Here is a 27,806-nt window from a genome sequence, read left to right on the forward strand (position 1 = left end):
TTTTTTTAAAAAATCACGTAAGTGGAATAAACTCAGAGCTGACTCTAATGGTCAAATATGGGCGTCCGCAAATCAATCATTGGGCTGAATCTTTTTTTTTGGCTGGGTCAGTTCCCTCGAGTTTCACAGAGGGCTTCTCCCTGCAAGGTTTAGTGAGATTTCACACCACATCTTACCATTCTCCCCTCATTACCTACCTATCCCACACATATGGCATGCCTCTCGTCCAATTCTAGTGCCATTCAGCAGCTTGCCACTGCCAGAATATTCACTGGCATCTGCCAGTTATCCGGCAAGGATGTTGTGCACCCAGACTAGCATCTGGAATTGCCCTGCACGTATACTCCAGACATGGCAGTAAAGGGAAAAATTGATCCCCCTACTTTTTTGGCCGGGGACAGAGTTCCTGTTGGACAGGGTTGTGCAGTGGTGGAACATCCTCCTTTCTCCAGGACCAACTGAGGAGGCTATGACATCAGACTGTGCCAGCCTGGTCGGAGATTGCAGCTGGATGTGTGTAGTCCCAGCCTTCCAGAGGAATGCATAGCAAGAGGAGGAAGGTCAATGACTTTGTTCGCTCCACCAGTGTAAGTGCTTCCCTGTGACTCCTCACATTCAGTGCTTAGGTACCCACCTCCTACCAAGGCTCATACTCTAACACTCTCTCATTCCCTAAAAGTTATCTCACTTGGTCGGGACATCTTACCCATCTGCACAGCCCTGCCACCCATTCTCAAATCCCTCAATGCCTAGTTCTGTCTCATTTCAAGGAGAACAACAGACCCCATTAGGGCAGAAAAAATTAAGAGGAGTGGTAGGCTGCCAAATCTTCAGCTTCTCGTTCTTTTTCAGGAGAGGATCCTGACTTTGACCATCCCGAGAGACTAGCTGACTATCCTAGGAGTGCTGGCTCAGTGGTTAGCGCTACTCCCTCACAGCACCAGGGACCTGGGTTCGATTCCAGCCTCGGGCGACTGTCTGTGTGAAGTTTGCACATTCTTCCTGTGTCTGTGTGGGTTTCCTCCGGGTGCTCCGGTTTCCTCCCACAGTCCAAAGATCTGCAGGTTGCGTGGAACGGCTATGCTAAATTGCCCATATTTCCAGGGATGTGTAGGTTAGTTAGATTAGCCACAGGAAACGCAGGGTTAGAGGGAGAGGGTAGGGTGGTGTGTCTGGGTGGGATGCTGTTTAGAGAGTCGGTGTGGACTTGATAGGCCGAATGGCCTGTTTCCACACCACAGGGATTCTACAATTCCATGGTATCAGACAAAGGCCATCCTTCGCTTACTGTGCAAGGACTCCTCCTGTCTGAAGGATATACCCCTTGATTTGCCTGAGGACTGCCGAAAATATGACAAGCTTCCTGGCTTTGTGTCAGTGCTAAACAACACACTAGTACAGTGGTTCTGTGAGCCTGGTATCCCTGACCAAGGAGCAAGGCAAGGCAGGGATGCCATGAACATCCAGACTGGCTCAAAGTGAGTGAGTGCTAACTGAGATATTACACCGTCACTGGAGTAGCTCACTGAAAATCGGGCCTCATTATTCCTGGAGTCATCACTAAAGTTTCATATTTTGACAAGTATACAAAATATCCCAATTTATCTGTCTTTTAGACGCAGGTTGACATAAAGCATGGACCAGGTTTTAAAAATACCTTCTTTATTCACGAGGTGAGGGCACAATTGGCTAGGCCAGCATTTATTGCCCATCCCTAATTGCCCAGGGGGTACTTCAGAATCAATCGCATGGCTGTGGGTCTGGAGTCACATGCAGGTAAGGATGGCAGTTTTTCTTCCCTAAAAGACATGTGTGAACTAGATAGGGTTTTTCCCTGACAATCGTTTCATGGTCACAGTTGGACTCAGATTCTTTTATTGAATTCATATCTCACTATCTGCCCTGGTGGGATTCGAACCCAGGTCCCCAGGTCTCTGCATTAACAGTGCAGCAATAATACCACCAGGCCATTGCCTCCCTTTCCTTTCTGTACTTGACAAAAATTACTCTTTGTTATAAATAAACACACTCCGACAGATTAGTAATAACAAACTTTAGTCGTATAACTGTATTAATTAAAACTCCATCTTACTTATAAACTCTCCCTTATGCGCACATTTAGAGAAAACAAAGGTTATCAAGAGAGAAGGGAAAACAGGTCAACGATCCCTATTCACAGTATTTGCTGAAGTGATTCTCACACTGACCAGAATGCTGCTTGTCAACCTTCCTTCTCCAGATGCCTTCACTTGTCTCCAGGAGGCGCAGCAGAACTGGTTCACACTTATAAAGGTCTTTGATTTCATTATGAAGACTAATAACTTATAGCAATTGTTGAAGGAAAAATAAACTGGCTTTCTGAAAGTGTTTCTCTTTTGTTTTACTGTAGAGAATAGAGAGAGCTTCTGAGCCTGTGGAGATCTGATTTTGCTTCTTACTATCTTGTTCAGTGACCTGGGAACAAATCACACTATGTTGTGTCAATTCTCTCATCAATAACTGGTCAATAATCCCCAGACCAATCAGCTACTTGTTGCCAGCTGAATTGCCACTGCTACAAATTCCAGCTCATCTGCAAACTACACTTCAACTACTGAATCATAGAATCCCTTCAATGCAGAAGAAGCCATTCAGCCCTTTGAGTCTGCACTGAGCCTCAAACAGCCTCTGTCCCAGACCAGCCCCGTCCTACCGCATTTCATCCCCATAACTCTGCATTTGCCACAGCTAACCTTCATCCCTGAGCCGTAATGGGGCAATTTAGCACAGTCAATCCACCTAATGTGTACTTAATTGGACTGTGGGAGGAAACCGGAGCAAATCCACACATACAGCAGGACAATGTGCAGACTCCACCCAGACAGTCCCCCGAGGGTGTAATTGAACCCAGGTCCCTGACTGTGTGAAGCAGCAGTGCTAACCACTGTGCCAACATGCCACTGTGCCAACATGCCACTGTTTGAACAAGCAGCTGTGTAAACAGCACTTACAGCGAGTGTCAGGTTACTTTCAAAAAGCTGTAATCCTTCCATACGGTCTTCAGAGAGCAGGTGAGCAGCTGGAAATGGAGCCTGGTCCAGTCCATGAGCTGGGTGTATGTCACTAGGTGCAAAATATTCTTACTGCAACATTACAATAATAGTTGCCATTGCATCCTGAGGTACAGCATCCCAGTGTAGAAGCGTATTGTGAGTGGATCGGAGATGTGCCATGAGTGCTGTTTGAAGCTGGCACGAGTCGGGGGCGAATGTCTATGGGTGGGTGGGCATGCACCCAGTGCCTGTGAAGTGTGCCTTGAGATGTTAGTGCCTGCTTTCCAACATGGGACAGTTTTGGAGCCAGTGCCAAGCTGAAGTTGCCAGGTACCCACTCTGACCTCCATGTCAAAAATTTTTGTTGAGACTATTTCTCTACGCAGTAAGGAATTTATGAACAACTTCTTCTTTCTCAGAGTAACTGAACAACTGGAAATGCTTAAAACCACTGTGAAAACTTCCACGGTGAAAAGCAAAATACTGCAGATGATGCAAGTTCAAAATTTAAAGCACAAAATGCTGGAACTCAGCAGGTCTGAAAGTGTCTGTGGAGAGGGATACAATTAACCTTTCATCAGAATTCATCAGAACCTTTGTCAGTTCTTACTTACTGTTCATTAGGGTGTCTGTGAATTGCAACTATGAAATCAGTGGAAATTGTAAAATCTCCACAATGATCATATTAACTTTCTGACATTTAAGGAAGAGAGGTGCAGACTGTTCTACAATCCTAATTATTACAAGAGCCAGCATCAATGTTCTGGTCAGCAGATTAACCCTTTGTGCTACTTTGTCCAGGTTGAAGTCTCCATATTAAACAGGAAATATACCCTTTTCATGTTTTTTGTCCAATGAGCGTGTCTATAAATGTCAATTTTCACAGCTCTGTTTCTAGGTATCTGACACTCACGGCGAATTATGTCTGCTTTGATGAACAATTGGGAACAGAATGCTTCAGCCGTTGAACATTGACACAGGAGCTGAGATGGACGAGCAGGCTGCTGAATAATTGAGGGTATAATTTGATTACAGTGTCTGCAGATTGAGACTTGGTTATGATCTCATGCAGAGCTTGCACAGCAGCCAGGATTCACAAGTTGAATATTGTGTCACATTCTCAGAGACAGGGCAGCTTCTTTCGATGAATGGCAACAAGTTGTTTACTTTGTAAAATACTTCTGTCGCTGTACAGTACTAATAGTCAATTCTGTCTCCTGTACTGATGATTTCCATGTGTCACAGTCCAAAGAAACAACAGGCTGATGTGTTGTGTGAAACCAGAATGACACATTATGTAGAACTGTAAGTTTCATCTTGTAAGGGATTCACTGCAATCGAACCCTCAGTACTTCAAGCTTGAAGTATATCTGTAACCTGATCTCAAAGTCTGCCACAACGTCATTTAATAATGGTTTTTCATGTAGACAAAGGCTGCACTGAAATAACAGAAATTGGTTGGCCAGTGCTTAGAAGAAAATGAAGGGCAAGTTGCCTAGATGTCTGTGGAGCAAGTGCTTTGAAATAATCTTTAGACTCGGACACTACGCTTGAAGGATGATGGATTTGCCAGTGTTAAATGATTTTGTTTTCAGAGTCTTGAAGTGCTGTTTTTGCAGATGTAAATTTTTGGTACTTTTTTTATGAGATGCCAACCAAATAAGACTATGAACAAACTTTATAGGACCTGCCTGATGGGGAGAAATGTGTCTGTGCAGTGAAGCATCCCATCATACAATCTGAGCCCAATTAATTCTGTGGCATTACGCTGCTAATATTAAACGTTTTGAAGTAAATTTCAGCAGTTCTAATGTAGTAGCCAAGGTTCTTTCTCACATTTGGTAGTCCTTTGCTGGCATAATCTTACTGCTATCTGCTTGAATACAACTTACAAACCTTTAAGGGTCAGTTCCAGATGTAGTATTTTCTTCAGAAGATCATAGTTTCAGTATGAAATGCTTCAGTCTCTTTGGTATGAACAATGATTTCCTTTGAAAGTTTCAAGCTCGAAGCTCTGTTCGAGCAAATTTGAAGTAGCCGTGATAGATTAGTTGAACTTGCTTTAGCTGTCTTTAATCAACCTGTTCAGCATTCAGCAATGTTATTACACACCTCTGGATCAGATGGGACATGAACCCAGGTCTCTTAGCTCAGAGATAGGGAGACTACCACTGCATCACCAGAGACATTTAACTTGCTTTAGTGTGTATTGGTGAAATACATACAGGTTCTTGTAGCTAATTGAGCAAAGCTTGATAACCTTAGTGAAGTTCTCCATGTGTAAGGCTCTTTCTGCTGAGGTTAGAGGTAACACTGGCAATTGGAATGAGGAGAACTGGATATCAAAATAATAGCTGTTATTAAGTTCAACTGTATTGTAAACTTACCGGTTTCACCCATTATCCACTGTCCACTTTTAATGAGTTGATCACCTCAACTACAATAATATGGAGAGAACATATTCCTCGCCTCTAGAATCAATCCGCATGCAGCTTTATCCAGATTAGACCTATCCCTAAACGTTTCTTCGGCACTTATGTTTCTCTTTTTATAGCTGTTCAGGTTAACGTGCTACTCTGGGTGAATGAGACTGCCGAAGTGGATCGTGGCACAGATACAAATGGCAACAGTTGTGCCCCCACATCTCTCTTTCTTTCTTTCTCTCTCTCTCTCACACACTCTCTCTCTCTCTCTTTCTTTCTCTCTTTCTTTCCTTCTCTCTCTCTCTCTCACTCTCTTTCTCTTTCTTTCCTTCTTTCTCTCTCTCTCTCTTTCTTTCTCTCTTTCTTTCCTTCTCTCTCTCTCTCTTTCTTTCTCTCTTTCTTTCTCTCTTTCTTTCCTTCTCTCTCTCTCTTTCTTTCTCTCTTTCTTTCCTTCTCTCTCTCTCTGTCCTTCTCTCTCTCTTTCTTTCTCTCTTTCTTTCTTTCTTTCTCTCTTTCTTTCTCTCTTTCTTTCTTTCTTTCTTTCTTTCTCTCTTTCTTTCTTTCTTTCTTTCTTTCTCTCTCCTTTCTTTCTTTCTTCTCTCTCCTTTCTTTCTTTCTTTCTTTCTTCTCTCTCCTTTCTTTCTTTCTTCTCTCTCCTTTCTTTCTTTCTTCTCTCTCCTTTCTTTCTTCTCGTTCTCTCTCTTTTCTCTCGCTTTTTCTTTCTTCTCGTTCTCGCGCTCTCTCTCCCTTCCCTCGCGCGCGCGCGCTCTCTCTCTCTTACCTCGTGCGCGCGCGCTCTTCTCTCGTTCTGCTCTTTCTTTTTTCTCGCTCTCTCTTGTCTGTCTCGCTCTCGCTCTCACTCTCACTCTCTGTCTCGCTCTCTTTTCTCTCTTTTTCTCTTTCCTTCCTTTTTCTTTCTTCTCTCGCTCTCTCAGTCTCTCTCTCTTTTTTCTTTTTCTTTCTCTCTCTCTCTCCCCTCGCTTTTCTCTCCTCACTCTTCTCTCTCTCTCACCTCTGTCTCGCTCACCTCTCTCTCTCTCACCTCTCTCCCTGTCTGTCTGTCTCCCCGTCTGTCTGTCTCCCCCTCTCTCCCTGTCTGTGTCTCCTTCTCTCTCTCCCCCCTTCTCTCTCTCTCCCATCACCACCTCTCTTCTTTCTTCCTTCCTTCCTTCCTTCCTTCCTTCCTTCCTTCCTTCCTTCCTTTCTCTCTCTCTCTCACACCTCTCTCTCTCTCATCATGCTGCATGCACAGGTAGCACTTTTTTTGAAACTTGAATTTTTCACAATGGGTAGCATGATACTAATCAATGTCTAGGGAATGTCCTACTTCATGGAGAATTATGTTCGGTGTAGATCTACTTACAGATTTCATTGCTGAACTGACATGCTCATATTTAATTGTCAATTGTGTTCTGAATCTGGATTACAGTGGTGACATTTTTACCTTCCAATCCTTCTTGGGACAGAGCCTTCTGCAGTCTCTACCTAATTTATGATTTCAGCTCCTCTTCCTACCCTGTTGTAACTGTTGGGTTGGCTTTCAGATGAGAACTTAGATTAGCCTCAGCATGAGGCCATCTCAACTTTCTCCCTGATGCTGGTAATGAGACCCAATGAGAAATCATCCCAGCAGAGCTTCTAGTTAAGAGAGATGTTTATTTTCAGCATAACCAAAGGAAAGCCTTTCACTATCAAGATGTATTAAACATTGCAGATTGTTGTTTGGACCTCATGTACTGGATCATGGTGACAACCCAAGATTGGCCAGAGATTCATCCTCGTATGTATAATTATGAAAAACATTATTGATTCCATGATCAAATAAATCTTTATCTGCCCAACATAAATCTAATCCTTTAAATCCTACTGTCCATTATCTTTAACGATAGAAGGTGTCATCATCAGCATTATCAAGCGGCATTACCAATCAATGACCTGCTTATTGATGTTTGGTTTGTGTTCTGCCAGGGCCTCTTGGCTCCAAATCTTATTAGAATGTTGATTCAAACAAGGATTGGATTCCAGATGTTGGGGGGAGGGGTTAGAATGACCACCTGTGACACGGAGGGAGGGTCAGACTATAAGTGGCTCTGAGAAACTCGAATAAAACTGAATCAGTGGGGATCAGAGGAGTAATATTCCTAAGGTTGGACTCGTACCTGGCATCAAATAAGATAGTTGTGTAGCTGGAGTCCAATTATCTTGGTGCATTTCAGCTCTATTTCCTTTATTGGATTTAGTTCTTTATAACTTGCTTTTGTCACTGTTTTTGCGTTTACTTGATAGCTCATTATAGTCTATCCCATGGTTCTGATCTGATGGAAGTTCTCTATCAAATATTATAATTACAGTGCCCTTCTGTATCCCAATATTTGCATTTGGTTTTGTCTCATTCTGTTTGTAGAGTAGCACTGCTTAATCCTGATCCTTGAGATACTGCTCCGTCCCATGTTTTAGTCCTAAATCTTTTAGACGCTCTCTTACCCAGTTTCTACACCAAAGTTCTTTTTGATTTGCTTTGCTTACCTTTTGTCCTACTTCTGTAATACTTTTGTGATCCAGCATGTCTTGCTCTATCCTAGATTAGTCCTAATATATATTTATCTGATCCTCTGCTATATTCTGTCATTCCTGTAGATCCACACCTTGGGTGCTTGTTACATTCCTTCTGTGCTGATCTACCTCATGTTTTACCTTCATCTTGATCTTGTAAAATTACGTTATTCTATATTTATTCCTAGTTTTACATATCTAGGCTATGGGCTATGATGTTTTACCTTGATTCTATAGATGTAATTTTGTTCAACATAGCTAGAAGCTTGACTAAAATAACTTCGTGGAAGTCTGTTCCATCTTCTGCTTTTGAGATAGTGCTCACTAATGTGCAGTGTGGTTTTAGCCAGAACTTTGTCAATTTGTTCTGGACCATGTGTATTTGGTAATTATGTCAGAGATTTCTAATAATCCATGACAACACTTACTTTTTCACAGTTGTGTCCAATCTTCTCCAGGTGTCTGCTTTCTGGCAAATTTCATTACTTGAAGGGAAACTTCATTTTTTTTTCCTGTCATGTGTAATGTAAATTGTGGGACTTAATATCATTTATTTTAAATTTGCATCAGTGACCTGTGGGTTTTCTGTATGTTTGAAGTTAATAAATATCTTGTAAGGACTTCTGTAGCTATGGTGATTTTCTTCTCTTTTAACACAGTTTAATGAGGGCTACTTTTGACAGTACTAATGGATTTTTGTTTACAACAGGATGTTTTGCAACTGAGCAGGGTAGACCATTGTGCTTTGAGGGCATACATACATACAGATGTACAGCATGGAAACAGACCCTCGGTCCAACTCATCCATGCCGACCAGATATCCTGAATATATCTAGTCCCATTAGCCAGCATTTTTCCCATAATCCCTCTAAACCGTTCCAATTCATGTACCCATCCAGTCTGTTAGGAATTTTTAGATTTATTTTTTTAAATTTAGGGTAAATTTAGATGGAGAGACCTTGTTTTGGTTTTACTGTGTTTTTGAGCAGTTTTGGAAAGTCATTAGATAGAAATAGTTATGTAGATCAGTGCTCCAGAGAAAGGTCGAATATAGTAAGACTGGGTTACCATTAGAGTAAGGAGCTAGTGAGAGTACCAAAACCAGAAATATTGGGTTAAAACCCTGCAGAGGTTATTTGAGGTGTAGTACATTTTTAACATGAGGTGTATGATACTCCAGGAAGACGCTATCAGAGTTTCCAAGCTAAAAGTTAAAGTCACAATTACCTTAAGCTTATTGAGATCTTAGGAAAGATTTTTCTCTGGTGTAAGTACTGTACAAGGGTACTTACTATACAAGGGATTGCTTATCTGTTGGAACTTGTAAAGGATAATTTTGAGATTAATGAGATTATTCTTGAAGTGTGTGTTTAAAAATCTTTGCATCTGTATTGTAGCTTAGACTAGAATAGAATAAACTATCTTCATTTGGTTAATGAGCTTCTGTTTTGCTAAAACAAAATCTGCAACTTTGCGTGTTTATGTTTCAGTGAGAGACCATCACGTTAAAAGCAAAACAAAATGTGATGGATCAAGCCAGGCTTCAGCCTGAGTTCTGACATGTCCAGTAACAACATCAACTGGAATCATAATCACAATCTGATTAAGATGAGCTAATACAGGTTGGAAATCTAATTAGTGAGCTGATGTGGTAATGCTTCATGTTCTATATATATATATGTATATCTATAGTATATGAATATGTATGTATTATTATGAGCCTCAATTTTAAAATCCTTCTTTGTTACCTTTTATTTCCATTTCCTATCTCTATAATTTCTTCCAGTGCATAAACCATGGAAATCTCTACACTCCTGCAGTTCTAGCATGATGTGGCGGTGCTGGTGTTGGACTGGGGTGGACAAGGTCAGAAGTCACACGACACCAGGTTATAGTCCCAACAAGTTTATTTGAAATCACAAGCTTTTGGAGCATAGATGAAGTGAGAGGAGCACACAGAACACAGAATTTATAGGCAGAGAGAGATCAAGGGCAGAGAGATTAAAAGGCTATGCAAATGGTGTGAGAGAAGTGCCAAAGAATAAATCCCTGCAGGTGATCCGAAGTGTCAGACGGTGTGAATAAAGTGTCAACAGCTGAATAACAAGTGAAGGGATGACCTATAATCCGATTAAATGAGGCAGAGAGATAATTACAAAAAAATAAAAATAAGGTGGTGCTGGAGAGAAACTAAATGAGTGGAATAACATGATAGGTAGAAGAGTCGCGTGCCAATGTAACAAGTAATCCAAAACTGCACAAACTAGTTAAGGTAGAGAGATCATAACATTTTATCCAGGTGGTGGTGACAAAACAGGAGATTTTACAGATACAGAACAGTATGTTATATGACATGAACCCAAGATCACAGTTGATGGGTACAGAACATGGCTATCAGTTTCTGCTCGGCGATTCTGTGTTGTTGTGTATCTCAAAGGCCGCCATGGAGGATGCTTACCCGAAGATCAGAGGCTGACTGTCCTTGACCACTGAAGTGTTTCCTGACCGGGAGGGAACATTCCTGTCTGGCGATTGTTGCGCGGTGTCCATTCTAACAAGCTGTGCATCCCCAATTTTAATCACTACTTTCAGCCATGCTTTCAACTACCTTGGCCCGAAGCTCTAATTCCATTCATTTTAGTTAATCAGATCTTTTTATTTCTCATAATCACGTATTCTTGATTCTGATACTAAAATATGACAATCTCGTAGAGTTCTTTTTCTCAAGTGGTTTTAATCCTAATCCGTCCAAACTGGTTGCCCTGTTTTATCCTCTGCTTCTGTTGAGCTGCTGTGTTCTATGTTTAGTTTTAATCTTGCAGCTAGGCTTCAACCTCAGAATTTCCATGTGCTTGTCCTGCATCTTCTAATCAACCAGATCTTGTAGTTTTGTGCTTCAGCATATTGAGAGCTTCTTGTCCAAATGTTTAGAATTTGTAGTAAAGTGCAATACTTTGATTATTAATAAAGATAATTGTATATTTTCACACTGTTCTCCATAATTATTACAGTGAAGATGGAGTCACCGGTAGACATGGTAGTGAAGAAAGCGTTTGGTACAGTTGTCTTTATTGATCATTGCAATGAATACAAGAGTTGGGATGCCATGTTGTGGCTGTACAGGAGATTGGTTAGGCCACTTTTGGAATACTGCATTCAGTTCTGGTCTCCCTGCTACAGGAAAGGTATTGTTAAACTTGAAATTGTGCAGAAAAGATTTATGGAGATGTTGCCGGAGTTGGACGGTTTGAACTCTTGGGAGAGGCTGAATAGGCTGGGACTTCTTTCCCTGGAATGTCGGAGGCTGGGGTTTATAAAGTCATGAGGGGCATGAATAGGATGAATAGCCGTGGTCTTTTTCCCAGGGTAGGGGAGTCCAAAACTAGAGGGCATAGGTTTAAGGTGAGAAGGAAAGATTTAAAAGGGACCTGAGGGCAACTTTTTCACACAGAGGATGGTGGGTGTATGGAATGAGCTGTCAGAGGAGGTGATGGTACAATTACAACATTTTTAAAAAGCATCTGGATGGGTACAGGAATAGGAAGGGTTTGGAGAGAATGGGACAACAGCTGGCAAATGGGACAAAATTAATTTAGAATATCTGGTCTACATGGACAAGTTGGACCAATAGGACTCTAGTCCCAATCCTGCAGCCATATCCTGACCTTTTATAATTTTTGTTGAATTCTGTTTTTTTTTTACAGTTCTGTATTATGTTTTATATTCAGTTTTCTTCTCTGTTCTCATAATTGTATTAACATTAATCCATAATGTGTGTTACTGCTCTTCCTGTTCTTCATTTGTTCTGGCTATTGCCCATTACCTCCTAATATAGTCCGGAAATAAACTGAATTCCATCCCAGGTTTTCATTCTGCCAACCGTTTTTGTATTATATTACCACCAACAACAACTTGCATTCATATTGCACCTTTTACTAACACAGCCCGTCGTGTTTTGCAACAGCGTTATCAAACACCATTTGACACTTAGCCACGTAAGGAGTTATTAGTACAGGTGACGAAAAGCTTGGTCAAGAAAGTGGATTTAAAGAAGCACCTTTAAAGGAGGAGAAAAAAAAAGCACAGAACATCCAACAAATTCCAGAGCTTGGAACTGAAGACATGAATATCCGTTTGGGGCAAAGAAAATCAGGAATACACAAGCAGCCAGAACTGAAAGAGCACAGAAAATTTGAAGAGTTGTAGTGCTGGAAAAACATGGGAATTAATTGACAGATTTAAAAAGCAAGGGTAGGATTTTTTAAAATTGCCAGTGTTTGGAGCCATGGTCCAACAGGGAGCATTATGTGCAAACAGAACTTGGTGTGAGTTAAGGTATGCATAGCAGAGTTTCAATGATTCTGACATTTATGGATAGTTCTGGTTGTTTGTGTTGCAGCAAAGATTTTCTCTTGTCACATTCTCCCAATTGTTGCAATAACCGTGATTCTACGTTTGTATTATCTAATAGGGTTGGGTTATACTCCTAATCTTGTACTCGGCAGTTGCCCAGCGTGGATTCTGTCTATAATCTATGCCACAGTTTGTCCCACTCTCTTCCATTCAGTTGCTGTACTCTGTTCCAGATTTTCTTTCTGTCTGATTAGTTCTGATTATTTTACTGATCTGTCTAGGGATTTCTGACTGTCCCTCGACAGATCCTGATTCTATGTCCATGCACCTATCCATTTCCCCCAGTTCAACCCTTTTTAGATTTCTTTGTACCCCACTATTAGCCCCATTTCTCTCTCTGGTTCTATGTCCCTTAGGGTTTCCTTCTATCCTTCTTATTCTGTAATTAATCCTAGTCCTCATCTGTACTCTGTCCCAGGGTTTGTCTCTGCTTCTCTATTGTTTTATTATTCCTGATTTAGTTTCGCTAATGCCTGGGAGTTTTACCTGTTAGGGGTTGTATTACTCCTGATTCTTTTGTATCTATTCTGTTTCGGGGTTTCTTTATGATTCAATGTTGCATTACCTTTAGTTTTATGTTTCTTTATTCCAGAGTCATTTTGCCTGTCCTTTTTTTTGTGTGTATTAATCCAGATTCTGATCACTTGCTCTGTCCTGGATCTAGCCCAGGCCTCTTCTTCTAGTCCCACCTTCAGTTGATGTATTAATATTCTTCAATCTATACTTGCCCTGGTTTGTTTCTGATCCTGTTTTGTTGTGCTAACATTGATTCCTCTGCCTATTATTTTGTTACTCCACATTCCAGTCCCATGCTATCCCTGTGGGAGTTGTTGAGGAATACTGTCTGTCCTGATTCTGTATCTCAATTCTGTTCCAGAGTTTCACTTTGACCCTGGTAACTTGGCGTCGCTCCTGATTCCATAACTTTAGTCTACCTCACAATTTCCGTCCGACCCCCTTCTCTCCCTCCCTCTCTCTCTGTGCGTGTATATGTGTGTGGTTGCACTTGGTCCTGATGCGATCATCCGGATTCTGCCCCTGGATTTCCGTCTGCCCTGGTTTTGGGGAGCTCTAGCCCTGGCTTTCTCTCTGACCCTGTCAACTGTTCAGTGATCCCGGATGGCTTGGCTCTCCTCCGGCCGCGGTGTCTAGCTGCTTTCCCTGGCCGTGGCTCTATAAAGTGCTGATATATTCCATGTGCATAGATATATCTATCTTTTTTGACTCTTGTGGGTCCCCGGGTTTCCTGTTCCAACACCAACCACCCCGTTTCTCGATTCTTTTTTTAGAAAAAAAGAGGCAGGCAGTTGTGTCCGAGTCCTGATCCGGAGCTGAGCTGAGCTCTGTGGCGTGTGTTGGTACCTGCCTCCGGTTGTGTTCACGGCCTCTGGCTGATGTTTACTGTTTGATTGTCCCAGATCAATCGGCTGGCATGGTGGAGGTGATAGTGGTGGCTGCGGCGGCGGTAGTAGTAGCAGCAAGCAGCTGCCTCGCCGTTCCTTCCGAGTTTCGCGATCCCAGTGAAGGAGGGCTGCTCTCTCTCCTCTCCCAATGCAAAAACGCCAGCGCTTTTTGAAACATGAATGCCGCGGGACGCCAGCGAACGCAGATCCGCTTCTTCAGACACACCGGGCAAATGTAAACAGCTTTTCTTTATATATAGAGAGAGAGATATATCGATATATATACAACAAAAAACTTTTCCCCCCTCTCTCTCTCTCCAACAACAACAACAAAAAACAACAAAGAAAAACCTTTTTTTTGTCACGATTGTATGATGATTGCTAATATCCGGATCTTGATCGTGGAGTTGATGAAAAAACAGTGGAATAGTCACAAGGATAGCTTCTAATGCAGCGATGAGTGAACTCGACAAGAGACGCTGGGTTGCAATGAGTTAGTTATTCACAAGCTATTATTTTTAATTTTTTTTTTGTTTAGTTGGTTTTGTTCCTGACAGAAAAGCAGCAACAGGAGAGGAAAACAAAAAGGAACGGTGGGCTCCTGTGTATTTAGAGATTTTTGTTTTTGTTTTGTTGTGTGTGGGGACTGGTTAGATTTTATTCACTTTTTTTGATTGAAGTGGGTTTTTTTTTGGTGGGGGGAAGAAAAAGAAGAGTTGTCCCGAAATAAACTGTGGTTGTTGGGTTGACAGCTTGGCTGGGGGTGGAGGGGAAGGGAAGCTGGAGATTATGGGGGATTTTGTAGCTCCCACGGCCGCCGCGAACGACAGCGGCAGCGGGATGGGAGCGGCGGCCGGCGCCAGCGGAATTCCCAAACACAGCACGGTGGTGCAGAGGCTCCGGCAGAGGATCGAGGGCTTCAGGAGGCACCACAACAACTGCGAGGTGAGGCGCCAGCAAGCGCAGGCTCAGCAGATCGAGCTGGACCGCCAGGAGACCTTGACGCTCCACCAGCGGTGCCTGGAGCTCAAGGCGAAGAAGACGGGCAAGCAGCGGCAGGAGTCCGCTTCCCGGAGCAAGCACTGTGAGCCTGAGCCGCCTCCTCCTGCCTCAGCTCCGGAGCAGAGGAGCAACACACTGATCGCGGTAAGCACCAACTTTCACTTTTTTTTCCTCCTTTCCCCCCCCCCCCCCCCCCCCCCCCCCCGCAACCTTTAAAGGTCCACAGGGGCTGGTCATTCATTGGCCCAATGATGGGAAAAGGAGGCTGTTGTTTTGGACAGTTTGTTTTTTATTTGGGGGATGTGCTTGTTGTCAGTCTAATTCTTACCTGTAACTTTAATGATGAGAAACTTTTTTGTGTGTTTTAAAACTGTGTGGAGTTGAACAAACTGCAGCAGTTTCGGGCCAACTCCTGCACAATTTACTGCTTGGGATGTGTGTAGCCTCTGTGCTGTGACATTTGGGGAGCACTTGCACTAGTTTTGCAGTTTTCTTTTGCAAACTTGCTACACGCTTTCTTTCTTTTCCCCACTAGTAACGAAGCACGCCTTTCACTTTCTGAGCCCAATGTCTATTAATGAGTGTTGCCACCCTGGGGGGAGGTGGAGGTTATCTCTCTGGCCAGAGATCGCCATCTCTTCATCCTTCGGTCAGAGAGCTTGCAAATCCGAATGTAACTGCTTCTGATACAATAAAATGCAAAACTTCTTTCCCCCTCCCTCTCTCCCTACGGGCAGTTTTTATTTTTAGAAAAAAACAAGCAGTTGTTCCTCCGCCGCTGCAGTCGAGCCGAGCTGTTTTGATCACTTCAATCTACTCTCGTTTCCTGCCCCAGTAAAGGGGGAGTTGCTTTGACTTGTATTTAAAGAGCTGGGTGGGACTTGGCTGATGGAAGGAGGGCGAAAGGAAACAGCTGAAAGTCCCCAGCCGAAGCTGCTCAGCATAGCCGTGTTAGCTGATTCCCTGCTTAGAGATCATTGCTAATATTTGCTTATTTATTCAGCTTGGGTTAGACTGTATCAACAGCCTGTATGTGAATGTTTGTTTGATAATGTGTGTGTATATGTACACATGGTATCTTAATATATTAGGAGATGTAAAGGCAGACAGGAAGGAAAGCTTTGGAGCAATGGCCCAAAACTGCTAGATCAGTTGTTAAGTTTAAATCTGAGACAGATAATACCTTTTGCTTAACAAAATTTTAAGGGATTTTGGCCAAAGGCAGGTATAAGGAATTAGGCCACAGATCATATTGAATGGTGGAACAGGCTAAGGGGCTGAATGACCTACTCCTATGTACTTAGGTGGTCAAAGACATGGGTTCAAAGGAGAGAAGGGTGGGGGAGGGTTTAGGGGAGGGAATTTTGGAAAATGGAATCTTAGATGGGGATGCACAAGTGTTTGCAAGAAGAGGAATTTTTTTTGTGTGGGGGAGCAGTGTTGCTAGGGTGGAGGAGGTCTCACATTTTGAGAGACGTAGGCCAAAGTGGGGCTTAAATCTATGAAATGAGAACTTTTAACCTTCAGATGCTGGGCATTCCAGCTGATGTAGATCAGCAAGGACAGGGATTGAATGGTAAGTGTGATTTAATGTTGAGTAGGATATAAGCAATAGAGTTTTTGGATGCACTGAAGTTCGTGGGGAACGAGAGGCTGCCAGGGAATGTTGCAATAGTTGAAACTTTGGAAATGTCAAAACAGGAACAAATTTGATTCTGTGTAATGCCTTTTAAATCTTTCATTGTGAACCATTTTATGGCATTCTTAAAAAAAATGCTTTTTCAAATGTAGTCAGTGTTTTGTAGGCAAATGTGACAGTCAATTTACACACAGTGAGATTGTATAAACAGCAAAACGATAATTAACTAGGTAATGTGCTTTGCTGGATTGATTGAAGGCTTGCTGTTGGCCAAGCTATCAGAAGATTTCCTTTGCTCTTCATCTGATACTGATGGATTTTTAAAAACTTTTTGTTTGAACATGAAGTCAGCATCTTTAGCATCCAAGGGATGATACCTGTGGCAGTGCAGCGCTCTATCAATTACTCACTGAATTGTCACGTATATCTAGGCCCAGAAGTAAGATATGAACTCATATATCTTCTGACTCTGAAGCAGACTGATAAAGACATGAGTAAGGGGTTTGAAGAACAGATGGGCTGAGTAAGGACAAACGTGGGCAATGCTGTATATAGGTCTACATAGGCAGCCTTTGAGATGTAGGAGAGGAATTTGTAGAGAAGTCTGACAGGATGCACTGGGATAATACAACACATTCACAGATTGGAAATACTCAGGCCTCGATTTGCAGGAATTGGCTCTAGGAGCCACAGCACATTCATGGGCCATGCACAGGAAAGAAAAGTTGGAGATGGGATGGGAATCAGCGGATTCAGAACGATCTGAGGAGGGGGTGCCTATGGCAGTTTTAGGAGATGGAAGATAGGAATCCACTTATAAATCATCAAAGTAGAAACCAGGGAAAGAAGGCCAGTGGGAAGGAGTCAAGGAAATGGGAAGCAGTATGTGATGAGATTTGAGAGGCCATTCTGGTGAAACTTGGAAGAGGTGGATGTTCAGGCCAGAGTGTGGGCAGGACTATGGAGAACCTTTTTTTATGTAGTGGAGTAAATGAAGCAACAAAGGCAACTGGAAAGACAGGCTGCATGTTGGAGATAATAACAATCCATTAGTTTATAGTGTTACTCAAGGTGAGAGTCGATGGGGGTAGGAGAGAGTGGTTTAGTGAGATAGTCATTGTTGGGGAGAAAAGGAACTTGACTTTAGCCACCAGCATGACCATAGAAGCCTGTTCCCAGAGGAAAGTGAAGCATTCTGGTACTCCATGTAATCCAGTCAAAGCCAATTGTAAGGCGGGCACAATTGAATTTGTGCCCCTTGAGGGAGTAAAAATTGTGACCATACCAGGGGTTATGATTCATGTTGGAGATGAAGGTTTGCTGGGGACATTTCAGGTAGAGTTGACAGTGAGGAAGTGATGGTGTAAATTGTGGTAAATGGAGTGGGGAAGAGTCTCTAGGCATGTTGGGAAATGGTGAAATTGCAATTGACCGTGAAAGATAAATTTTTCCACAGGTGATACAGGTGCAAACGAATGTCAAACTAACCAGAGAAACCTCATAAAGAAATGCTGGCAATCTGAAATCAGAGTCGCTAACGCTCAAGTTACACAGCTGGTAAAGTAAAGGAAAGTTAATGTTTGAATGTAGGTCCTTGGTGAAGCAGGGTGTTTCGTTCCTACTTGTTTTGTCAGGGATGGGAAAGAAGAATGACTCTCTGTATTAGTCTGATAACTTGGTCCTTTTTTCGTGGGTTGGACTGAAGACAGAAATAAGTGTAAGGGAAAATTGTCAGTAAGTCAAAACAGCACTCAGAAATATTTCAATGCAAATAGGTTGAAATGGAAAGGGAATGATTTCAGTTGCTTCCTTTTATCTTCATTTAAATGGTGCTTTTTGAATGGAATAACAAATCTTAATTTTATATCATTCAAAAATCAGAACTTAAACCTATTTTAGTGCAGTTGCATGATGCTACTGTTCAAGTTGACTTTAAAAACTCTTGGCAGATTTATAGCTAATAAACTTTCACAATTTGTGTATATTGCCCTTGTAGCTCTCTCCATCCAATGTGCGGATTGATCTACTGCCCTGCTCTTTGTTCTTGCTGCTGGTCCTCTAAAACCAGGACCCTGCTCTGCACTTTCTCGTGCTTTACAATGTTAGCGGGAGATCTTCACTCAATCGACTTGCTCTGGCTTGAAGGCAGGTTGTTGTTCTGAATCTCTTCATCTAGATGGTTAGAGGTCACTACACCATGTACACCTTGGGGGTTGCCTTCTGCCTAATGTTGAATAAATTCAAATAGAGTTCAGTGCTGTTTTTGATTTGTTTACACTCGCAGTTGGGAGTTGGAGAAGACTCATTCTCTTGTCTTAAATCTGATAATCCTAACACTCTGCAGTAACTAAGTTCTTTTGGCATCTAGATCATAGTTGACTCTGGGCCTGCTTGGAGCATACCTTGGTCTCACTGAGCTAAAAATGTTGTGGAAGTGGGGGTTATGGCTGGTGAACAATCAAGATTTCCACTCAATATTCAATTTGGTAATCTGTGCTGGTGCAAGAGTGCACGAACATCAAACAATGACAAGATAGTCCAAACAGGCTGCTTTGAATCCAACTCATTTGTTTTGGAGGATGGTGGAGAAGGTATTAACTCGTGGAATCAGGTGGAGTCTTCCAATGTTAGCAGGTTAAACTAGAATAATATTGTTGAGTATACTGACATGTACTGGCAGTTCTATATATAAAATGTCTCTGCTTGTGTGAAATACTTGAGCCTATGAGCACTGGTGTGAGTTGGCACTTTTGTGAGAACACATGAGGGGGGGAAGAGGTGGGTTTTGAACAAACATTTGTGTATGTCTTTCAGTGTTTTGCCCAGCCTTGGTGAAAAGTTGCTGTTTTCAACTGCTCAAAGGAATGAATTATTATCACTGCAGTAAATTGTCCTGCTTGATTTCATTGTCTTCCATGTTTGAGATACCGAGGGAAGCCAGACAAATACAGAGTTCCACGGTTTGAATTTGTGTTCCCGTGTATTTTGTACTGGTATGGCTACCCCTCAGCTGATTCTGAAGTAGGAAGCTCAGACGCACAGTTTAATGAGCTCAGTTCCTCCACTCCGGGATGAAATACGTTAGGATGTTCACGCTAAGCCTTCTCAAACAATGTGTAACTATTGAGCTGAGATTGTTGAGTTCATTTCAGGAAAGAGAATTTTCAACCATTTATCTGTTAACATCATGTGAATAGACTGCTCCTGGCACTGTGATACTGACAGCCGAGTAATTAATTAGAACATGGTGAATTACTGAGATCACTATTACTGCATTAGTTTCTACTCTCTTTCAGTTAGGTTTGAAAAGAAAAGACTGAGAGGAAGAGCTGCTTAATAGAGTCATGACATCCAATGCAGAAAACAAAAGGCACCTCCCCAGCTCTCATGAAGCTATAACTTCATCCTTGGTTACAGTTCTGTGAGTGGCCATGAACTCTCTAATTCTTCGTCAAGTATTTCGTCTTAGTCACTGGTCTTCCTATTTTGGGTACTGATGTTTACAAAGTATTGGAACAAAGCTGGTGTTACAGCCAAGCACAGTCCCTGTACTATTCATTTATGTACTTCCAACAGGAACAGGAACAAGCTCAAGGGCTGAATGGCCCTGTTTTCTCATTCGGGTGCAGTGGGCAGTAGCAGCTCATTGTCACTGCTTTGCTTTGTTAGTTTACTTGAATGTTGTAATTAACCTGTTGTTTTGGTTTTGATCAAATTACCTAGCATTCATTTTGGTTAAAATCTCTGACTCCCATTTTCCTCCTGTCTGTTATGAACATGCTGCCCCTTGCTGCTATGGTTATGCTTCCATTGTGCTTCACTCATTAGCAATCAGCAGCAAAAACTTTAGCTGCATTTGTTTATCCTGTCTTGTCTCAATGCCATCCTACAACCCAGGTGAGATCAGGAGCTTCAACAGTGATTGAGGACTGAACCTGGAAGGCTTTAGTCAGTCTACTATCCCACCTCAGGAACACACTTAACAAAGGCAGCAAGAAACTGGTGCTGTTGCAAATGTTCCAGTGAGTTTACTCATTGGATAGAGGAATGGGAAACATCGGAAGTCACTAACAAGTTCTTGTGACAGACGCTGTCTAACAAATGGCAGGAGTTGAACTCTCAAAATGAGACTGGCCCTCACTGTTCAGCTTCAGGACAAACCAGGAGCTGTCTGAAACCAAGCTCCACCATTGGGGCTTCTATATAAAACCATTACACACTTGTGGAGAGACACCAGCAACATTGGGACACTTCTCAGTAATGTCCATCGACAGAATAGGTGGCAGGCTAATCACATTAAACTCAGCAAATGAGAATGTTACCTATTACTTCGGAGATTTGAATTCACTAACTAAATAGTAGTGAATATTCTGGAATTGAGATTGAATAATTAAAGCATTGAAGTTTAATTGTTCTGCTGTTTGCTTTTCAGTTTGCGTGCTAGGATTGCTAGAACTTTCTTGTTTTAAGTAGGAAACTCAACTACATTAGGCAGGAGGTTATTAACATATGCAGCTTGAGATCTTGCGTTGGGTGTGGGGCCTAATCAAAAATTTCCTGACAAAATGTGTGCAGTATGTGATTTTGATGCTAGCCTCAAAATACATTTGGTGACCGAATTGACTTGAGCTTAAATTGGTAACTTAAGGCTATTCAAATTATGAATTGTTATCCTGACCCTATAACAGTCTTCTGGTACCATATTGACACCCCCACCCCATCTCCTAACGATATAAATTTTGTATAAACAGCTTAGATGAGCATATAGAAGGCGTGGTTAGTAAGTTTGGTAAAATTGGTGGTAAAGTGAAGAATGTTATCCAAGATCACACAGAGATCTTGATCAGTTGGGCCAATGGGCTGAAGAGTGGCAGATGGAGTTTAATTTGGATAAATGCGAGGTACCGCATCTTGGTAAAACAAACGAGGGCAGACTTACACAATTAAAAGTAGGATCTTGAGCAGTGTTGGAGAACAGAGACCTAGGGGTTCAGGCACAAAACTCTTCGAAGTTTGTGTCACATAGTGTTTAAGAAGGCATTTAGCATGCTTGCCTTCATTGCTGAGAACCTTGAGCACAGGAGTTGGGACATCATGTTGAGGTTGTACATGATGTTAGTGAGGCCTCTTCTGGAGTACAATATGCTAGTCACCCTGTTATAGGAAGGATATTACAAAGATGGGGAGGGTTCAGAAGACATTTACCAGGCTGTTGCTGGGAATAGAGGATTTGAATTATATGGAGAGGCTGAATAGGCTGGGGCTTTTTGTGCTGGAGCATAGGAGGTTGAGGGGTGACCTTTATAGAGGTTTATAAAATCATAAGGGGTATAGATAAGGTGAATAGCTGGTGTCTTTTCCCTAGGGTGGGGGATTTCAAGACTGGGACCATATTTTTAAGGTGAGAGGAGAAAGATTTTAAAGACATGAGGGGCAATTTTATACACAGTGGTTTGTGTGTGGAATGAACCACGAGAGGAAGTAGTGGATGTGGGTACAGTTACAACATTTAAAAGACATTTACCTAAGTGCGTGAATGAGAAATGTTTGGAGGGATATGGGCCAAGCACAGGCAGGTGGAACTAGTTTAGTTTGGGATTATGGTCAGCATGGACTGGTTGGACCAAAGGGTCTGTTTTCGTGCTGCATGACCCTGTGACCCTGTGACCCTATAACAAGCTGCATCTGTGGCTGGTTTAGGAAGCAGTCTGTCTATCCTCTGCCACAAGCCTCAGTTGCCTCCCCTTTGGCAGCAACAGTTTGCCAGAGAAATTCAACTTAAATGGTTCCAAACTCCTGCTGTGACCTGCATGGACACACTTCCAGGATGCCAGATGTTTCAGGCCCAGCTTGACAATCTCTGTTTCTGTTCTGAGAGCAGCCATCAGGAGTAAACTCCAGACTTTGGGAACTTTCTCAGGGACGTTTCCCCGATCAAACTTCAGGATATCTGCAGAAACTTTTGCATAAACATGTCATCAGGGATTTCCATTGATCTTTGACCATAGGACTGGAAGTAGGCCATTCAGCCTCTCGAGATTCTTGCACCATTCAATTTGTATGTTCTGTACATTTACCCATATTACTTCATATCCTTGCCTCAACATGATCACCTATGGTTATGGCAGCTGGTCAGGAGGATCCATAAGGAGGTTTCTGTGATAATCGCTGGCTGCTAGTCCTGTTAACAGGACGCTGATGAAGTGTAACAGTGAAGTTTCAATGCGACTCAAACCAAAACCTTCCCGTTTTAGATGTGTGGGTGACCTGCTAGTGGTTACTGTTCTTTAGTTGGTGGCAGGAACAGTTCAACATGACGCATCTGAAAGTACTTGCCAAAGAAGTACTCTGGCACAGCACTGAATTCTGTTAGCCTGAGTGTGACATTTCCTGTATTAGATTCATACTAGTTCACTGCACAAACCTAATAACAGCATTGAGTGCACTTCATTCCACTGTTTCATAGAAACACAGGAGGTGACCTGTATAAAGAGGGAACATTTTGAAGAAGGAGCCCCCTGTGCAGAAGCACAGGACAATGGCTCTTCCTTGTCAGATCATTTTAAATATTCTGCTTTGATTGGCATGTTGTTTGTCTGATTTGGATTCAGTCATTGTTAACTTTATTTTGAAAGCTCCTCGCTTTTAGGTTTTAATCTATCCTTTTTCTTAAGGTACTGATCCTAAGGGAGCTTTTGATGTGCGAGCCTGGATATTTGTAGAATCCCTGCGGAAGCAGGCCATTCGGCCCATCAAGTCCACACCACCCCTCCTGAAGAGCATCCCACCCAGACCCTCCGCACCTTATAACCTTGCATTTCCCATGGTTAACCCATATATCCCTGGACACTACGGGGCAATTTAGCATGGCCAATCCACCCTAACCTGCACATCTTTGGACTGTGGAAGGAAGCCCACACAGTCTCCCGAGGGTGGAATCGAACCCGGGTCCCTGGTGCCATGAGACAGCAGTGCTAACCACTGACCCACCATGCCACTCCTATTCAAGCAGCCCCTGTTGAATTTAGTGCCATCCTTTCATGCATCTATGGATGCAGTATATAGTAAGGAGAGGCAAGAGGCCAGTTGTATATTCTTCAATTGTTGATTTAATTGAGATCAGCCAACAAACTAAAATACCAATGAATGCATTGTGGAATTCCATTGAGGAATGGGAGCTATGTGAGATACAGCCCTCACTGCCGATATCCCTGGAAATTATTTACATGTTTATTGCTCATCCTTTGGCAATGGCATGCTGCTTGCCCCACTCGAATACCAAGGGAATCCCTGTGACTGTATTCCCTTCTCCACTCTGTCAGCATTACCTGGGACCATAAGTCTGCATCAAGATCTTCCCATGTCTCCTAAACCCCAGGATTAAAATGGCAGTAGGAAGGAGCACAGTATGAACTGGGAATTAAGTATCATATTATTAGTTTAACTGTCCAGCTGACACCATTTTCATTTTGGGGAAGCAGAGGTTCAAATGAGGCTGCAGGAGGGAACATACTCGGAAGTGAGGTTTCAGAGGGAAAAGGTCCTTAACTTTGGACAGTGCTGGCAAGCTGTCACGAGATGGGAGGGTTGAGCTATGCGTAGTATCGCTAAGCCTCGCTCTGTCCTTTTCCTATTTTTCACACCCACCTTTTGTAGGTTAGTGGATAGCAGTCGACAACGATCCAGCTTTACCCTTCACTGCTGAGGGACATGTCCATTTGATTTATTGTTGTTGCATGTACCGAAGTACAGTGAAAAGTTTTGTTTTGCATGCAGTATAGGCAGATCATCACATCCGAGGACATGCAGATCATAGGTTATGGCAGCACATGAAGTGCACAAAAGCAAGACCAACATTAGATTTGAAATCAGAGAGGTCTATTCAGCAGTCTAATAACAGCGGGGAAGAAGCTGTTCTTGAACCTGTTGGTACATGTGTTTAAGCTTTTGTACCTTCCATCTCCATCCGCCAGGATCAGAACTGTAAATTATTGAGTTAATTTGGACTAGCTGACCATCGGCTGTGGAGTTCTTGACTACTGTTAAATTTACGGTGCAAAGTGCCCTCGTTTTCCTCAACGTAGAACCACAAAATCCAGCCTGACGGCCGGGTGCAACTTGTGGTTTCCCCTCAATTTATCGTAAACGAGACTTTTAAATCAATGATGACTACAAAGGCAGGACTCTTTGCTCCTGACTGGTCTGTTAGCAAAGTGTTTGTGTCAAATATTTACTCTACTTAACTTTTAAAGAACTGAACGCTGTCTGAAGAAGTGGAGAAACATTGCTTTTCAAGTGCCAAACAATAAAGAGATAAGTGTTTGTTTCGTTAGCTGTACTGTAATTATTCAGTTAATTCATACTCAAAGAACATTACTCTCCTGGGCCTGTTACTGCAGGGTGGAATATTCACACTTGCTGAGAGCAGACAAGTCTGCACTGATGCTGTGCATTAGTTTCTCTGCACAATACAATATATGTGACGTTTTTGTAGAGTACACATAGGAATTCCTTGCCGTGTGAGTATTTTTGTTTCTGTGTATGACAAATATGGACAACAAAAGAGAAAGTTTGACATTTATGGTCCCTCTCCTCCACCAGCCCTCCCAGCCCTTATTTAACATATTGGCCAGTTAGACTAGGAAATGTTACCTCCACAATGTAGTAAAGTAGTAAGGGCATCATGCTATTAACAGAAGGCAGGGTGGAGCTTTGAGGAAGGTCGGGGGAGGGCCACAGATGTGGTAGGTTGGGGGGGAGAGAGCTAATTTGAGCAGCAAAAACAAAACATGTGTTTTTGTTAATGAAATCCAACAGTTCCCAGTGTGTTTGGAATGCTGTGAAATGTTGACTTGGATGCATCCGTGACCATGTCGCTTTCCTCCCACTCACTCCTCCTTCCTCAGTAAATTCCAGCTAACAAGGCTTTGCTTGAGCCTTTTACAGCAGAGTTTCCATCATACACTCGGAGTTGATGGAAAATTACCAGAAAATGGAGAGTGCCCCACTTTCTGTTCGTATGGGTATAACATAAAGGTGAAGAAAAACACGCCAGGAGCATAGTTTAACTTCTTACCTCAGGAATTGTAATCTGAAGATCCTGGTGGCTGAGTAAGAGGTGGATAATCAAGTACTGATAACGTGGAGGGAAACTTTTTCCTTGTACAAATTTTAGATTGTGCCTACCGCCCCCTTGATCATGACCCCACCCCTGAGCACCAAACCATCATCTCGCAAACCATCCACAACCTCATCACCTCAGGTGACCTCCCACCCACGGCCTTCAACCTCATCGTTCCCCAACCTCGCACTGCCCGCTTCTATCTCCTTCCCAAAATCCACAAACCTTGAATGCCCTGGTCGACCCATTGTCTCCGCCTGCTCCTGCCCCACCGAACTGATCTCCAACTATCTCGACTCCATTTTCTCCCCCTTGGTCCAGGAACTCCCTACCTATGTCCGTGACACCACCCACGCCCTCCACCTCCTCCAGAACTTCCAATTCCCCGGTCCCCAACACCTCATCTTTACCATGGACGTCCAGTCCCTCTACACCTGCATTCCCCATGCAGATGGCCTTAAGGCCCTCCGCTTCTTCCTGTCCCGCAGGCCCGACCAGTCCCCCTCCACTGACACCCTCATCCGCTTAGCCGAACTCGTCCTCACACTCAACAACTTCTCTTTCAATTCCTCCCACTTCCTACAGACAAAGGGGGTAGCCATGGGTACCCGCATGGGCCCAAGCTACGCCTGCCTCTTTGTAGGTTACGTGGAACAATCCCTCTTCCGTACCTACACCGGCCCTAAACCCCACCTCTTCCTCCGTTACATTGATGACTGTATCGGTGCCGCCTCGTGCTCCCACGAGGAGCTCGAACAGTTCATACACTTCACTAACACCTTCCACCCCAACCTTAAGTTTACCTGGACCATCTCTAACACCTCTCTCCCCTTCCTGGACCTCTCTGTCTCCATATCGGGCAACCACCTAGAAACCGATATTCATTTCAAGCCCACCGACTCCCACAGCTACCTAGAATACTCCTCCTCCCACCCACCTTCCTGCAAAAATGCTATCCCCTATTCCCAATTCCTTCGCCTCCGCCGCATCTGCTCCCAGGATGAGGCATTCCACTCCCGTACATCTCAGTTGTCCTCGTTTTTCAAGGACCGTAACTTCCCCTCCTCGGTGGTCGAGAACGCCCTCAACCGTGTCTCCCACATCTCCCGCACCTCATCCCTCACACCCCGTCCACGCAATAAAAACCAAAAAAGAATCCCCCTCGTCCTCACGTACCACCCCACCAACCTCCGGATCCAACGCATCATCCTCCGACACTTCCGCCATCTGCAATCCGACCCCACCACCAAAGACATCTTTCCCTCCCCACCCTTATCTGCTTTCCGGAGGGACAACTCTCTCCGTGACTCCCTTGTCCGCTCCACACTCCCCTCCAGCTCCACCACACCCGGCACTTTTCCCTGCAACCGCAGGAAGTGCTACACCTGCCCCCATACCTCCTCCCTCACCCCCATCCCAGGCCCCAAGAAGACTTTCCACATCAAGCAGATGTTCACCTGCACATCTGCCAATGTGGTATACTGCATCCGCTGTACCCGGTGTGGCTTCCTCTACATCGGGGAAACCAAGCGGAGACTCGGGGACCGCTTTGCAGAACACCTACGCTCGGTTCGCAACAAACAACTGCACCTCCCAGTCGCGAACCATTTCAACTCCCCCTCCCATTCCTCAGACGACATGTCCATCCTGGGCCTCCTGCAGTGCCACAACGATGCCACCCGAAGGTTGCAGGAACAGCAACTCATATTCCGCTTGGGAACCCTGCAGCCCAATGGTATCAATGTGGATTTCACAAGTTTCAAAATCTCCCCTCCCCCCACCGCATCCCAAAACCAGTCCAACTCGTCCCTGCCTCCCTAACCTGTTCTTCCTCCCACCTATCCCCTCCTCCCACCTCAAGCCGCACCTCCATCTCCTACCGACCAACCTCATCCCGCCCCCTTGACCTGTCCGTCCTCCCTGGACTGACCTATCCCCTTCCTAACTCCCTACCTACACTCACCTTTCCTGGCCCCATCCCCGCCTCTTCGACCTGTTTGTTTCCTCTCCACCTATCCTCTCCTCTATCCCTCTTCTATCCGCCTCCCACTCTCTCCCTATTTATTTCAAAACCCCCTTCCCCTCCCCCTTTTCTGATGAAGGGTCTAGGCCCGAAACGTCAGCCTCTCTGCTCCTATGATGCTGCTTGGCCTGCTGTGTTCATCCAGCCCTGCACCTTGTTGTCTCGGATTCTCCAGCATCTGCAGTTCCTACTATCTC

At 43.5% G+C, this 27,806-nt stretch overlaps 1 protein-coding gene across 3 annotated transcripts in view; it reads left to right on the forward strand.

Annotated features, from left to right (window-relative positions):
- maml3 (mastermind-like transcriptional coactivator 3) overlaps positions 1 to 27,806 on the forward strand; it is a 519,798-nt gene that overhangs the window by 24,107 nt on the left and 467,885 nt on the right. For 2 of the 3 annotated variants that reach the window (XM_048620778.1, XM_048620842.1), the window contains exon 1: positions 13,488 to 14,970. The exons of the other annotated variant lie outside the window; for it this stretch is intronic. In XM_048620778.1, coding sequence (XP_048476735.1) covers positions 14,614 to 14,970 — 357 coding nt within the window. In that variant the 5' untranslated portion in view covers positions 13,488 to 14,613. Of the gene's footprint in view, positions 1 to 13,487; positions 14,971 to 27,806 lie in introns of those variants that run through there. 3 annotated transcript variants of the gene reach the window in all.

This window comes from Rhincodon typus, chromosome 1 (assembly GCF_021869965.1).
Source record: "Rhincodon typus isolate 14 chromosome 1, sRhiTyp1.1, whole genome shotgun sequence".
In the NCBI taxonomy this organism is placed as follows: domain Eukaryota; kingdom Metazoa; phylum Chordata; class Chondrichthyes; order Orectolobiformes; family Rhincodontidae; genus Rhincodon; species Rhincodon typus.